General features: G+C 50.9%; 1 protein-coding gene across 2 annotated transcripts; it reads left to right on the top strand.

Annotated features, from left to right (window-relative positions):
• The first annotated feature begins 119 nt into the window (after positions 1-119).
• On the top strand, positions 120-15,294 carry LOC144717311 (uncharacterized). Of its 2 annotated transcripts, XM_078592788.1 has the most exons (6): positions 120-446; positions 1,919-2,436; positions 4,255-4,341; positions 4,468-4,554; positions 5,009-5,515; positions 7,981-15,294. In XM_078592788.1, exons 2-6 carry the CDS (start codon positions 1,920-1,922, stop codon positions 7,989-7,991), a joined length of 1,209 nt encoding a protein of 402 aa, XP_078448914.1. In that variant the 5' UTR covers positions 120-446; position 1,919; the 3' UTR covers positions 7,992-15,294. The 2 variants fall into 2 exon arrangements, with proteins under 2 accessions (XP_078448914.1, XP_078448913.1); XM_078592787.1 differs by lacking the exon at positions 7,981-15,294 and having other exon boundaries at positions 5,009-6,239.
• Positions 15,295-16,247: the final 953 nt, after the last annotated feature.

Here is a 16,247-nt window from a genome sequence, read left to right as displayed (position 1 = left end):
AATTCTACGACAGTTTAAAAAACCAGAGACTTTGGGTCTTAATAAAAGGTTTTAAACCTCCAGATCTGACATCACCGCAGCAGGCGCAGGCGCAGACGCACGTGGTGGTTGTTCCCTCGCTAGCCCCCCCCCCGTTCCCGATCGGTAACAAATATCCGAACCGCTTCTTCTTGATCGATTCGATACTGCGGTGCTGTGCGTAAACGATTAGGACCGAGGGAGACAAAGGCGGCCGGGCGCGGTGTTGGCCACTCCACGTGCCGTGGCCGTGGCCCTTCGTGTGGGTTGCTGCTCGCTGACGGAACTTGCCCCGACAGTCTGCTGAGGCTACACGGCGTCTTTGTTTTCGTTTCTTTAGAAAGTCACGAAGGAAGTTGTTGCGGTGTTTTAGCCTGGCGTGGATTGTACTTCTCGTCATCATCATCAATTACCTTGGGGCCGATACAGTGAGTATTCATTTGTGAAAAGTCAAACGCTGATGATGGCATGATACTGGTAGGAACCTCCTGGTTACACCAGCCCACAGGGGATTATTGTGTCCGTCCGTCCGTCGTGCATCCAAAAATGGGAGGGGTGGGGCTGGGTGGAGAGGGGAGGGTGGGGAGGGGCTGGGTGGGGAGGGTGGGGAGGGAGGGTTGGGCTGGGTGAGGAGAGCTGGGAGGGGCTGGGTGGGGAGGGTGGGGCTGGGTGGGGGGTGGGAGGGGTGGGGCTGGGTGGGGAGAGGCTGGTCACCCCGTGGTGCCCTTATAAAACTCAACGTTTAACCTACTCACGCCGGCTTGTTCCCGCCCTCACAGTCGGCCATATTTGCGGAATACACCACGCCGCCGTTGACACTGGCCATTGACCGAGCAACCCAACGTTCCTACCAGCTCCCTCCGCAGGAGGAATGTGTTATTGGCCCTCGTCACTTGGAATGTGAAATTGCCACGAACGTCTGGGGAGATGCTTTGCTTGATGGGACCGTCAGACCTCTCCATTGTAACTGGATTCTCAACCCTGCGGTGATGATGAGAGGTGGCGCATTGGTTAGCGCATTAAATACTTTCACCTGAGTTCGATACCCGCCCACGGCTAACATCAGTGGGCAGATATGAAGGTGCTGTCTAGGAAATCTGCAGTTTCAAAGGTTTCAAAAGCGCCTCTGATTAGCACGGCTGGCTGCGTATGGTGTGAAATAAGTTCAGCATCCATATAATCGGCTTTATTATTTCGTCAGATGCTATTGGTCCTTTTTGCAGTTTTAAGGCGTACCATATCACACAAACTGACATGTACATTACAGTGTTGTCGATGGCCTATGGCAAAATCACCCAGGATTTGCCCGATCTCAGAAGGCCGGCACGGTACACGAGGGGTTGGGTGGCCAGCACAACGCAGGACCGCCTTTGTCCCCGAGTTGCGATGTTTACACACTGCACCAGGTACTCATTTGATGCAGAGTCGACCTAGGCAGAGGCCCATGACCTGTTCAGATAATGGTCACCGTTGTTGGCCGTGAGCGAGAATCCAACTCGGGTCACGGCCCTGTTCGCAGGGTTACATTTTAAGCAGCAGAGGGCAGTGCGGCATTGCAAAGGGTGGTCCAGATGTCTTGGCCATTTAGTCCTCTTTAACGTATTTTTTTAAGTAAGATTTATTTAAAACATAAATTAATATGCAAAGGGGGAAAAAATATTACGGGGCAAATAATGCGGGTCACAAGACATCTCTACGACCCTGTACAATATTTCGATAATAAAGCATTAATGCTCTCTCACCTTCAGCAATCCACACTGAGACCATTGTGGCGAAGTATGGTCAAACAAACCCCCATGAGCGACATGGCATGAGGAGGCCTTCCAGCATTAGATTAACTCGTAAACATGTAAATATACCCCATTCAAAATTAACATGTCCCTTCTACTCATCCCATCAGGATGGCGTGTGCAGTGGCCACTCCGGTGCTGGAGCCGAGCGTGTACTTTCCGGCATGGCTTGAGGCACAGGGCGTGAACACGGAGGTGGCCCGGGCCATGGACTCGGAGCTGGGCATCCGGGACTACGGGGTTCTGTGCGCCTGCGTTGGGGACGGCCTCGTGCGGGCCGAGCTGCTGGCCACGGCGCGTGACCGCCTGCCCTTTGGCTTTTACGCCGTGCTGCGGCAAGTGGTGAAGGACCTGCAGGGCGCCGAGCGCCACGATGCTGGGACGCCGCATTGGGATGCCACCGCCGCTGATGCCACCGCTTCCACCTCCTCTCCCGGCGACGTGACGCTGAGAAGCCTGGTGGACGTGCTGCTCGCGCTTTTCAACGGCTTGAGCCGGGAATTACAAATGTCTGTACAGAGACTGGATGACATGGAGCATCAGAAACATGCCGTGGCATCTCCTTTACCAACAACTGCTGTCACTTTTGAAGATGCAACAGCACAAATGCATTCTTGCATAGCAAGCGGTAATGAATGTCAGCTTATAAATCAATATTACATTTTTGGGTAATGTTTCACAGAGGAATGGAGATGATGTTGTTGATGATGTGAGGAAAATTGGGACGGTGGGTTGGAACCCCGAGGTGTTGTGGTGTCTTCTCCACGAATTTGGCAATCCGTGAATTACATCTAGAATGCTGCACGTCTGCATCGAGAGAGCAAGAGAAGTAAAGTGATGAGATAAAGTGATGAGAGAGGAAGCTTATCTACATATGTATTTAAGGCAAATACCATCCGTAAAATTTGCTATTCATGAACATCTCTTGAATAACGAGGGAATTTTGGACTTTAGTAAATTAACCCTTCCCCATTCCGAGACATCTGCAAATTGCAGGGTGGGTCCCGTTCACCACTGAATCTCGGAACACATAAGCGGTTAGCGTTAATTTTATTTGGAGAGCCATAACGCTGCTGTTTTAAAGACGTTACACTCAGCACATAAAACTATAGCGACACGACTGCACTCTATGATAGCTGGTGCCAAACTATGCCACACGCCATTCGATGGGCCCTCACCTTGTTTGAAACGGGAATTACCATGATGAGATCCTGAGTGGGATTGGAATTTGCCGGATTTGTGGTCGTGATCTAGGTGCTCTCGTCACGTGAGCCTTCTTTACATAGCAAGTTGTATTGAACAGTACATTTTATCCACATTATAGGGATACATTTGACACATTTGCACTTTTGATTGTTCAAGTTCATCATCATAATCATCAATATCCAGAATCTATGTACTTGTCATAATGCATCCCTTACGTCATCTTCTTTCGCAGTCGTGCGATATCTTAATCCTTCTCTGCAGTGATAATCTGTAGGGTAATATTCTATACTTTGGCTGCCAATGTATCAAAAGTATCATCCATTGGACATCATCGCTTTAATCATGATGTGTCCTGCCCAAGCCAACTTTATATAATTGTCAATGTGACGTCTCTACTATCCATCCATGTCTTTCTCGTCCTATCTCTCTCTGTCCGATAATGCATTTCTCCACACTTTATCTACTTTTCATATTTTAATCTTGATTTGAAGCTTTCGTGACTGCAGGAATCCATCATCAGGTGATGATGGACGCTTGTGTTGCGCCCGATACGTCGTGATTTGTTTTATACCTACGTGACTTTACTGAAAGAACCAAAGAGTATTTTCATATTTTGTTCCGTTTACTTTCTTGCGTACGTGTTTCCGACCCATGTCATACCACACGATGCACTCATTGAAAACGTTCACCTTTTGGCACATTGGTATGTTACTTTTCATTATCAAATTCATTTTCCAAAAGTATTCCAACCTCCTCTCGCTTGCATCTTAATATCGTCATGTTGAACCTTGTTCACCTTCAATAATTGCCATCCATGTACATACTCTGTGTTCATCAGCTCCAATGTTTTCCTATTGTACAGAAAACGTGGTGTGCATGACTTACGTCTTCCTCATATTCTAGTCCAACTTGGGTTTCATCTCCATCGGGTGATATAATGACTGTCATCGGCAAATATGAATCGGTTATGATATCTGCATTTACTTTCATCCCTTTATTTCTCTGATCCAATTTTTGGAAAACATCTTCTAATGTCGCTGTGCTTATCTTTGTTTCGGGCTATGGGGGGCACGTAAATGACACTTGCAGGTCAACATTACTCGTCATTTTGACTTGCAGTATATTTGGGATTACAGGTGAAGGGGAGATCCAATGTCAATTTAAAGTGTTTTTTTCTCCATTTTATTGTTTAAAAAAATAATGTATGCAATGCTTCTTAATCTGTTGTGGCTTTGTGTAGACGAGGCAGAAACGATTTCAGCTGCAGTTAAAGAGGAGTCCGAACCCATATTGACAGCAAGTCTTCGTAAAGCAGAGCTCTTTCAAGGTATGGTGTTTATTTTCTACAATGAACACAACACCCCTGCTGCCATCCTTTCTGAGTACAAATCACCAACCAAAAGTTGTGTTCACGCTTGTGTCTGGACATCAGTCATATTCTCTTTATTTCTAGATGCTGTTGCTGATTTGAATCATTCTCTACTGCTTCCACAAGTACAGAAGCAAGGCTCAGTAGACCACTCTGCAAACGAATCTCTTGGTAAGTGTGAATTACGTTCATATGTTTGAAAAATAGGTGGTCTGATATGGTAACTCAAGACTTTTAAAATGTACGTCGCAGAACTGAGGCCTCTCCTATTTTTGTCCTTTGCTTATGCCTCTGGTTACCTCTTCCACTAAAAGTATTCTACATCTCATGGATATTGTATTCTATTTAAAAGGGTTCCTATTAAAAGTCTGGATTTATAATAGTAATGACAATTATTTACCCAGGAAAGCCTCACCAAGTGTCTAAGATTTAGTTCAGGCAAGTCATGCATGTAGATGTTTGGCTGATGCCATTAACGAGTATTTGGCTTCATGTGGGATGAAACCCGGAAGAACCCCATTACCCAGAGAAATGCCAAGCATTTGTGGGGGTTACACTCAAGCCTTTTACGTGAACGTTTTTGTCTGGACTAAATGTATTGTGCTGGTTTTTTATGCTCCTGAAGGTAAACCTCACTTGGACATCCACCCCAAATTTATCATCCAGAACGTGACCTCACTTTTGCATTCCAAACCAAATCTCACAGACACTCATCCGTGTTTGTGGCCAAAGCAGGAAGCGTGTAGAACACTCAACGAAGACACAGAGAACGGCTGTTTGTCGGTAAATGCGGGCCAGATGCCCTCCGGTGAGGGCACGTCGTACGAGATTAAATCGGCAATACCCAACCACCTAGAAAAGCCTCGGTTGCAAACCTCTCAAGACAAGACGCACAGCTGTGACGTGTGCAATCGTAGCTTCACCTCGCCTAGCGAGCTCAAAATCCATCAGCACGAGCACGTGGGCGAACAATTGCACCACTGCAGGGTGTGCGGGCGCAGATTCCTGAAGTCCAGCTACCTGAAGATCCACTCGCGAGCGCATACGGGCGAGAAGCCCTACGGCTGCCAGTTTTGCGGGCACAGATTTTCACGGTACGGAGTGCTGAAGAGCCACCTTCTGACGCACACCGGTGAGAAGCCGTACACCTGCAAGGTGTGCGGCCGCAAGTTCACGCAGCGCTCCAACATGAGGTCCCATGAACGGACGCAGCACGGCACGGGGGGGTCATGAAAAGGCGTTGAGTAATGGGGTCCTGCACTGTCTAATTAATGCAGTGACGTTCAGCGCTGGGTTTTGAGGGGGCTCCCAAAAATGTATATTGTACTGTTATGTAATGGTTCAAATGAAATACTGTAGCACTGTGATAAATTATCTCGGTAATTTGGTAATTAAAATTACAATGACTTTGTATCGATACCAATTATGTGCCGGCATTAATATAGTTTTGCTCTTTTTAACAAAGATTTAGCTTTACTATATATCACATAAAAAACGGAAGTAACCATAGTAAATAAGGGTGTCGTGTTTGGCATCATAGGGCATGGGTAGTGGTGGTAAGACAACAGGAAAGAAGGAATTGAGTATGCAAAGAGAGGCCCCCAAAACTCTAGGTCCCCATCAAAACCTATCTGGCCCTGGTCCCATGTACGTGGATTGTCTCAGAATGTATAGTGTGTCTTTGAAATAATGTGCACCAGGACTGCATTTAAATGGTGATGTTTTTAGAGGACCGCAAAAATTTTGGAAAAAGTCAAATATCACATTCTCGAAGCTTAAAAATCGAACAGCATGCAAAGCGATGCTAACTTCTTGTTCACTGCGTAATCACGCTTAGGGGCCGTCCATAAATTACGTCACGCACCTTGGGGGGGGGGGGGGTCAAACATTTGTGACGATGTATGACGAGGGGGGGGGGGGGGTTTGAGAAATGTGACGTCACATCAAAATGCGCAACTTTAAATAAATATAGACAACACGTTCTACTTAGAAAACAGTCTGCATCAGCAGCAGGCCATGCATGCTTTCCCACCTGATGACGGACGCTTGTGTTGCGCCCGAAACGTCGTGATTTATTTTCTTTTATTTTTATACCTACGTGACTTTACCAAAAGAAACAAAGAGTATGGATTCCTGCAGTCACGAAAGCTTCAAATCAAAAATGTTTTCTCCTACAACATCAGAGTGCAGCGCCACATTAAATACGCACTACAATGACAATAGTTGTCCCATTTTAGTACTGTGCTGTCCGGTAGCATTTTATCGTGCTTTCCAGAATTGGCTTGTAATTTTCATTGTTTTTTGTACCTGGCATATTAGTGTATTTTTGTAATGTATGGAAACTATTTGGTAAAAATTACATTTTCAATGCATACACTTTTATTTGCACTCAAAAGTATAAAATAAAAAAAAATTGACCCCACAATTAAGCTAATTTTATGTGCTCAATAAAAGTGGGTGGCTTGCATAAAAAAATTTAAACGTCGAATGGAATTTGTGATTTAAAAAATAACGGGGGGGGGGGGGGGGGATAAAATGTACGAGTATTAATAATACAATTTTAGTTTAAAACACGAATAGGACCACGATGGGCGGGACCTGGGCCGTTTTTTAATGAAACCTTGAATTATCACGCGAGGAGGTGAGTCTGTGTGGGAATTTTCAGCTCGTTAGACTTTGTAGATCCGAAGATATTAAGCATCAAATATTCCAAAGAATATAAACAGACAACACAGCAAGTTAAATAAAAGTGTGTAAATAAAAGGGCTACATTTTGTCGACCTGGCAGCATGAAACTTTTATTTGAGAAACCAGTGATAGCGGGGCACCCTACCTCGGAATCGTCCCAGTAGAGGATATCAAGAACACATCTTACAAACGTCGTGGTTGGGAAACAAAATATCAAGAGACATTTTTTTCTGAAATCGATATTTCAAGAGCTCCGCAATGCATGTGAATACATACATACATACCGGCACGAAGCAGTCGGTAAAGAGTCCCATGCGGCTTCGGAGTCGCCGGTTGCAGACCCCTGGTTTAGAGTATTTGACTACTGCTATAAATGTCCACGTGATGAGTCGCTTGTTGAGGTATCGTTTGTGGCCAGGTCGCTTCTGAAAAGGAGCTACAGTAGCTCAGTGGGCCTTACCTTCTAAAATAAAACAAAATATTAAAAAAATTCTATTCCATGCCAGATTAAGCTCTTTTACAGATTTGGACCAATGTATGACACTGGATGGAAGTGGAATCCGCTTGAAAGGTATAAACAGACTGGGGATGTTTCAATTACAGTACTTAATAATGCTTTCAAGTTTTTAGCAACTGCATGCTAAAAAAGCTGATTGTTAATTTGAAAGCCTAATTTTTGGGGATTTTTTTTTAATGTATGGGAGTGTTCATCCTTACGAGGCTTGAGTAGTTTTAATGTTATATTTGAGTGTGTGATTATAGCATTTGATGTTTACTTCGTTGCTTCCCAATGCATATATACTGTCGTGTTTTGTATGTGTTCGGCCAGTTACATGAGTAAATAGTAATGGAAAAACGTTGGGAGTATTTGTAAGTCATCATTTTGTTTCATAACAATATCATTTGCAGCCTGTTGTTAACACACTGCTGGATGAAGACCTCCCCGTGTCAACTTCCCTGCATTGTGGAATGGCTTCCTGTACGGGAATTATTCAAGGATGATAGTCGATCGATAAATTCGACTTAGGAACTTTCAGAGATACGGACAAACCTGCCAGTATGTCCAGTTACCTGTTCGGACCGAGAGTCGTAAGTTCAACCGCCGCGGAATAGATGGCGGTGGTGGCATCTACATCAACAGAACGTGAAGAACCAGTGGCATCTGCATAAGTAGAGGAGTCCCTGTATATGTGTAGTGGTGATACGCGCTGGGTGTATATGTCGTGTGCCAGCGCGTATGTACGGGTGTGTGTGTGGTGACGCGCGCTGACGGGGAGGAGCAGGCGTCAGTGCGCGGGTGGGGGTAGTGCTGCTGATTGGCTGTGTGCCGGTGACGCGCCCAGAGGGAGTGATCGGGTAGCAGCGCGGTGTGATTGGTCGGAGAGTGGAAACACGCGCTGAGCGGAACCGGATCGTGGGGATAGCGCGTGGGGATTGGGTAACGGAGGAGCGGTGCCGACGTTGAGGTCCGCATCCGCTCCGTCTCCCGGGAAGAAGGGGTATATAAGGTGATGCACAGAGGAGCAAGGGGCAGAAGTGGAACCATCTAAGAATGAAGACGAAGGTGTAGAGATAGAGCCCGGAGAGGAGAGTAATGGAGAGTAATGGAGAGTAGAAGAGAGTAAGGTATAGTGTGTAGCCAGCGAGATAGAAAGGTCTACACGAGCTGAGTAATGTATAGTGTGTAGCCAGCGAGATAGAAAGGTCTACACGAGCTGAGTAATGTATAGTGTGTAGCCAGCGAGATAGAAAGGTCTACACGAGCTGAGTAATGTATAGTGTGTAGCCAGCGAGATAGAACGGTCTGCACGAGCCGAGTATGCATACGGTGTAGCCAGCGAGAGAGAACGGTCTGCACGAGCCGAGTATGCATACGGTGTAGCCAGCGAGAGAGAACGGTCTGCACGAGCCGAGTATGCATACGGTGTAGCCAGCGAGAGAGAACGGTCTGCACGAGCCGAGTATGCATACGGTGTAGCCAGCGAGAGAGAGGCAAGGTCTACACGAGGCGAGAGAGGAGAGTGTAGCAGAGGCGCAGAGTCTACACGAGGCGAGAGAGGAGTGTAGCCGAGGCGCGGAGTCTACACGAGGCACAGAGAGCTGGCAGCACAGAATCCTGAGTCAAGAGAAGTGCGGTGTGAAGAAGAGAGGCCACGCGTTGTATTGTTACAAGTCAAGATTTAATAAAAGAAGTGTGTTCCCGTCAAGGAGTTTCCTGCCGTCATTTTCCAATACTTCATCTGGCGTCAGAAGTGAAACGGGCTTCCAAGTATGGAGACGAGGAAGACCCGTAGGACCCACGGGATTGACCGCGAGGAAGACCTGGACGACTCGGAGCCGCTGGTGGCGGGGGGTGAGGAAGAGGACTTGCCCACGCTGCAGGGTCCGTCGACGGCGCCGGCCGAGCGACCGGGGACAGACGCCGGGCTTCGTGAGGCGCACTCCCGACTGGCGGAGCTGCTGCTCGCCGCCGCGTCCATCTTGGCGGAGATCAGCTCGTCGGGAGGAGCGGGGACGGTGGGGGACATTTTACAAGGTCGCCCCGCAGATTCCCGCCAAAACGAATGGGGGATTCCCGCCATTGCGCCTGGGCCTGCTTTTGGCGGGAACGGCGAGCGCCACGTGGTGGTGGGTTCCCAAGCGCGCGCATCGACTTCATCAGCGCGCGAGGGGGTCCGCCATCTTACGTCTGCTGCTGGAGCCGCCATCTTAGACACCGACGGACAGGCGGAGAGGAACCACGAGGCGGATGACTTCATTTTTCAGCAGCGCCTGCCCACGTTGTCAGCCTTCAAGGCGGAAGGCGGAGACTGGGGCCAATTTCAGCGAAGGTTTTTGGCGCATCAAGAGATGTCAGCGTGGTCCGATGCCTCGGCGCTGCGGGCATTGCCCGCCATGCTGGACGACGATGCGCTCGCGGCCTTCAGGGCTGCACGGAAGTCGGACCGCTCCACGCTGAAGGATGCGCTGGGTTTGTTGGCCAGGGTCTACGGGCCTCCCTCTACATGCCGCCATCAGTTCTACGCAAGACGGAAAGCGGCCACGGAGACCGCGCTGGCCTATCGCACGGCGTTGCTGGCTCTTGCTGATGCTGCGTTCCCTCGGATGGACGAGGAGGGCCAAGACGCGATGGTTTTGGAGCAGCTGCTCAAGTTGGCGCAGGACCTGGGGGTCCCTATCAACACAGCTGACGACATTGATATTTCTTCTTTGAGAGTCGCCACGAGTATTCAAGCGCACGAGGCCCTACAACGGAAGCAAGGCGTTGGTTGCAACGCTGCTGTCGTCGCAGCCCCGGGGTTGGTGGTCGCCGAACCCCAAGTCGTCAGCCCACGAGAGGAGGCGTTCGCCACGGGACGACCAGGGGACTGGAGGCCGGGGGCCCGGTCGCCTCTGCGATCGGGCCGAAAGTCGGAGCAACCAAGATCTACTCCGACCCTCGTCACGTGCTATAACTGCGGCCTCCGGGGCCACGTGGCGTCCGGGTGCCGCGCTCCGCGGCAGCGCGCCATGGGAGCTCGGCTGGACGACGACCGAGAGCCCAAGTCATCTCTACAATCCCCGGCAAGTCGCGGCACCTCACACGCTCGGCCTGTTTATTCGGCACACATGGGACGCCGCGTTGCGGCGGAGGAGGGCCGGTTAAGGTTCGGGGATTCGGTTCGGCGAGGGGGGTTCGGCCGGGACCAGGGAGACATTGAATGGGCGGAATTGGGGCATAGAATTGTGGCTGCTTCAGCGGGTTCGTCCGTTGTTACGGGATCTATTGATGGGGTTGAGATTAGGGTGTTAGTGGACACGGGGGCATCGGCAACTATTATATCGGACCTCATTTATAATATTCTTCCAGTCCAATGTCGTCCGCTGCTTCCAGTGGATGTGCCATTTTACGCCGCTAATGGGGGATCGTTGGGCATTATCGGTCAGGTTAGGGCGTCCATTTGCATTGGAGATATCAAATTATCGGGACCCGTTTTCGTTTCGTCTTCCTTGGCAGTTCCGTGTCTTTTGGGCACTGACTTTTTGGCTAAAATGCCCATTAAAATTCTTATCGATCAACGATGCATTGAACTGCCATCGGGTCGCCGGATTTCATTTTTGACGGGCCCTACTGACATTCGGACGGCGTGCGCTACGATACAAGCGGTGGCGACGCAGACAGTGCAAGTGCCCCCGGGTTCACAGATGTTGATTCCCCTCCGGTTGCGAAAACCATGGGTGAGGGAGGCTTCGGGACAGAGTATGCTTTTGGGTCCTTCTAACAAGGCTGTCGGGGGTCTTGATTTATCGGTGGCTCACACTTTGGTGCGGGCTGACAGGGATCCGTTTGTGATGGTTTTGAACGCGGGGTCGCGACCAGCTGTCATCCCGCAGGGCACCGTGCTGGCTCACGCGGCGCAGGTTCCTGGGGATGATGGGTTGGTTGCGCAGGTGGGCTCGAGCCCCGCGCGGAACGTTGAGCCAAGGGAAGACCTTGAGTGGGTCCATTCGTTATGTGCCGCCTCGGACGATTTGTCGGCGGCGCAGTTGGGTGCGCTGCGCGAGTTGCTCATTGAATTCTCTGATGTATTCAGTAAACATAAGTATGGCATTGGGTGCACGGATTTGTTGCACCATCACATTGAAACGGGCGATGCGGCGCCGGTCAGGCTAAATCCCTTCCGACTGAGTCCCGTGGAGAAGGAACATGTTCAGTCGGCTGTTAACGATATGCTAGAAGCCGATATTATTTCACCCTCCTCTAGCCCGTGGGGAGCGCCTATTGTGCTGGTTAAGAAGCAGGACGGGTCCCTGCGATTCTGCGTTGATTTCCGTCGCCTGAATAAGATCTCTGTGGCTGACGCGTATCCGCTCCCCAGGATGGATGAGTCCCTCGATGCATTGTCTGGTGCGCGATATTTTTCGACTCTTGATTTGTTATCGGGGTTTTGGCAGTTGCCGCTCGACGAAGAGTCGAAACCTAAGACAGCATTTCGGACTCCAGGGGGGCTGTTCCAGTTTAACCGGTTACCCATGGGACTTCACTCCTCTCCAGCGACGTTTCAGCGACTTATGGAGCTGGTTTTGTCGGGCTTGCAGTGGGATACATGCTTGATTTATATGGACGATGTCATTGTTTTCAGTAAAACGTTTGAGGAACACCTCCGGCGATTGAGAGGGGTGTTCTTTGGAATGCGATCGGCTAAGTTGAAATTTAAACCGGCCAAATGTCACCTCCTTCGTAGGTCCGTTAGATACTTGGGTCACATTGTCGATTCTTCGGGGATCTCCACCGATCCCGCGAAGACGGATTGTGTCGGTTCGTGGCCGACACCTACGTCCGTTTCCGACGTGCGTAGTTTCATCGGGTTTGCTTCTTATTATCGGCGGTTCGTTGAGCACTTCGCCACTATTGCAAAACCCTTGCACGCTCTAACGGCGAAAGGAGTGAAGTTCAAATGGGGACCGGAGGAGGAGGCCGCGTTTCGCTCCCTCCGGGACGCCTTGGTGGGTGCCCCACCCTTGTGTTATCCCGATTTTGCCAGTCCCTTTTTGCTGGACACGGATGCTAGCAACACGGGCATTGGGGGGGTGCTATCCCAAGTCGTTGGGGGTGTCGAAAGAGTTGTCGCCTACGGTAGTAGGGTGTTGTCTCCGGCGGAGCAGCGCTACTGTGTCACCCGTCGCGAGCTGCTTGCCATTGTTTTTTTTGTGCAGCAGTTTAGGCCATATCTGTATGGTCGTCACTTTACAGTCCGAACGGACCACGCGGCGCTACAGTATTCATTGAGGGTCGCCCAGCCCTCGGGCCAGTTGTCGCGTTGGTTGGAAGTCCTCCAGGACTATCAGTTTACGACTACGTACCGTAAGGGGTTGCGACACACGAATGCCGATTGCTTGTCGCGGTTGTTGCCTTGTGATGAATGCGCGTGTTTGTCGGGATCGGCGCGCTGTAAACCGACGCTTGCGGGGGAGATAGGGGCACTGGCTGCGACAGCGGGCGCACCGAGTGGGGATGATTCCACTGCCTCTCAGGGTCGGGACTCGCTGCTCTCGCTGTCGCTCAGCGAATGGGGCCGCCTCCAGATGGCGGACAGCTCGCTGCTAGCATTGCGCCGCAAGGTTGGGGGTCCCGAGGGGGACCAGGAGCGTACCGGCTCCTATGTACTTGAGCGGGGCGTGTTATTGAAATGGGACAGTTTGTCCCGGCGGAACGCACTCGTGGTGCCTTCCGCTGTGAGGGGGAGGGTTGTCTTGGCGGCACACGAACGCCTCTTGCACTTGGGAGTTAACAAGACGCTTGCCCTGCTTCAGCGTGACTATTACTGGCCGGGAATGGGAAGTGATGTGGTGCATATTCTGAAGGGGTGCGTTGAGTGCGCCAGGCGTAAACCACCGGCCGTGGCAGCTAATCCACCGCTGCAATCTATTCAGGTCTCGCGTACCAACGAGCTCGTGGCACTCGATATTTTGGGGCCCTTCCCAGTCACGCCGAGAGGGAATAAATATTTGTTAGTGGGGGTCGAATACTTTACCCGATGGCCTATGGCGTGGCCTCTCGCTAACCAGTCGGCAGCGGCTGTGACGGATGCCTTCGTCCAGGGCTATGTCCTGGACAAGGGGGCTCCCGAACGCCTGCTGACCGACCAAGGTAAAAATTTTTCGAGTAAATTGTTGCAAGAGGTGTGCGATCTGTTGGGTACCAAGAAGGTGCGTACCTCCCCGTACCACCCGCAGACTGACGGGATGGTGGAGAGACTCCACAAAACCTTGACTTCCATGCTGTGCCAGCAGGTGTGCGAGGCACATGTAGATTGGGACCTGCAGGTCCCGGGAGTCCTTGCCGCGTATAGAATGGCCCCCCATGCAGCTACGGGGTTTTCCCCATTCTATTTGATGTACGGTCGGGAAGCTGACCCGCCAATAGAAACGCAACTTGGCCTGTCCGCTCCACGAACTAATTCTAATTTGGCAGAACATATTAAGTTTAATATTCATAAGCTGACAGAGGCGAGGGAGGCCGCACGGCTTAATTCGCGGGCTCGCCAAATTGCTAATGAACGGTTGCGGGCACGGAAGGTGTCCATGCACGAATGGAAACCAGGTGACAGGGCCTGGCTGCATTGCCCTCAGGCACCCTTGGCTACGTCGCCTAAATTGTTGAGACCGTGGAGGGGACCCGTGGAGGTCGTGCGCGTTGCACGGCCCCAGTGCGTTCAGATAAAGTGGGGAAAGCGCCGGTGGTACGTTCACCCCTCCCGACTGAAACCGTTCTCGCCTCCATATGGCCTCCCCTTGTGTCGTGATGGCCGGGCGTGTGACGTGACCGGCGACCCAGAGGGGGAAATGTCTCTGCCTGATCCACACGTATTGTCGCCTGATCTGCTCCCAGGTGTCTCGGAACTGACAGCTGCCGATCACCGGCGGCCGGATCTCCGCGGCGGGGCCGGCCCTTTCAGGCCCGTTCCGCGCCGTCTGGAGCGGCCGGAACCGCCGGACGGTCGTCAGTGTCCCGCCCCATACGATGGACCAGCCAGACGGACTCGCGCCAGGTCGTGCTACTTTGCATGACCTGCCTCGTGAGGAGTCGGGGCAGCTGGAGCGCCTCGTCACTGCGTGTAGTCGCAGGGACGTGGGGCGCGTTCGTTTCGTATTTGCTCGTATCGTGTTATTGTTGACTTTTCGCGTTCATTGTCAATCTGTACATAGTTATTCTTGTTGTTGTTGTTGTGTTATGTTACGGGGCACACTCGGGGGGTTATGGGGTTTTTTTTTGTTGGTTGTCGTTTTATCGTCGTGGTTGGTTGTTGTTAGCAGCCGGGCCGGCTGCGAGCTATGTGGGAGGGGGTGATGTAGTGGTGATACGCGCTGGGTGTATATGTCGTGTGCCAGCGCGTATGTACGGGTGTGTGTGTGGTGACGCGCGCTGACGGGGAGGAGCAGGCGTCAGTGCGCGGGTGGGGGTAGTGCTGCTGATTGGCTGTGTGCCGGTGACGCGCCCAGAGGGAGTGATCGGGTAGCAGCGCGGTGTGATTGGTCGGAGAGTGGAAACACGCGCTGAGCGGAACCGGATCGTGGGGATAGCGCGTGGGGATTGGGTAACGGAGGAGCGGTGCCGACGTTGAGGTCCGCATCCGCTCCGTCTCCCGGGAAGAAGGGGTATATAAGGTGATGCACAGAGGAGCAAGGGGCAGAAGTGGAACCATCTAAGAATGAAGACGAAGGTGTAGAGATAGAGCCCGGAGAGGAGAGTAATGGAGAGTAATGGAGAGTAGAAGAGAGTAAGGTATAGTGTGTAGCCAGCGAGATAGAAAGGTCTACACGAGCTGAGTAATGTATAGTGTGTAGCCAGCGAGATAGAAAGGTCTACACGAGCTGAGTAATGTATAGTGTGTAGCCAGCGAGATAGAAAGGTCTACACGAGCTGAGTAATGTATAGTGTGTAGCCAGCGAGATAGAACGGTCTGCACGAGCCGAGTATGCATACGGTGTAGCCAGCGAGAGAGAACGGTCTGCACGAGCCGAGTATGCATACGGTGTAGCCAGCGAGAGAGAACGGTCTGCACGAGCCGAGTATGCATACGGTGTAGCCAGCGAGAGAGAACGGTCTGCACGAGCCGAGTATGCATACGGTGTAGCCAGCGAGAGAGAGGCAAGGTCTACACGAGGCGAGAGAGGAGAGTGTAGCAGAGGCGCAGAGTCTACACGAGGCGAGAGAGGAGTGTAGCCGAGGCGCGGAGTCTACACGAGGCACAGAGAGCTGGCAGCACAGAATCCTGAGTCAAGAGAAGTGCGGTGTGAAGAAGAGAGGCCACGCGTTGTATTGTTACAAGTCAAGATTTAATAAAAGAAGTGTGTTCCCGTCAAGGAGTTTCCTGCCGTCATTTTCCAATACTTCATATGTATTAATTCGCGATGATGTTTAAGCAGAGGCTAGTTATTCGTGGATTGTCTTGGAAAAGAGGAACTTCATCCTCTTGACATATTTTTTTCCGGATGGAGGAAATGTGCGGATCATCCCATGCATAATAGGATTCACAGTGTTTTATCCCGTGAAACTGCCCCTGACCTACTGCTGCTGAAACAAAGTAAGTAGTTACTTACGTTGCCCGTGCATAATTTGTATTTTTAGATGATTTACCTTCTTGAAAAAACAATTTGGCCACGTCTCGCACCCCCCCCCCCAGAAAGGGCAT

The sequence above is a fragment of the Lampetra planeri genome, chromosome 3 (genome assembly GCF_965212315.1).
Source record: "Lampetra planeri chromosome 3, kcLamPlan1.2.h2, whole genome shotgun sequence".
NCBI lineage: Eukaryota > Metazoa > Chordata > Hyperoartia > Petromyzontiformes > Petromyzontidae > Lampetra > Lampetra planeri.
The sequence above is the reverse complement of the archived record's forward strand: the minus strand, read 5'-3'. Positions and strand labels throughout refer to the sequence as shown.

Coding starts and splice junctions, on each gene's coding strand:
- LOC144717311 (XM_078592787.1), top strand. CDS start 1,920: ATGGCGTGTGCAGTGGCCACTCCGGTGCTGGAGCCGAGCGTGTACTTT. Junction 4,342..4,467: donor TAAAGCAGAGCTCTTTCAAG/GTATGGTGTTTA, acceptor CTTTATTTCTAG/ATGCTGTTGCTGATTTGAAT. Junction 4,555..5,008: donor CTCTGCAAACGAATCTCTTG/GTAAGTGTGAAT, acceptor ATGCTCCTGAAG/GTAAACCTCACTTGGACATC.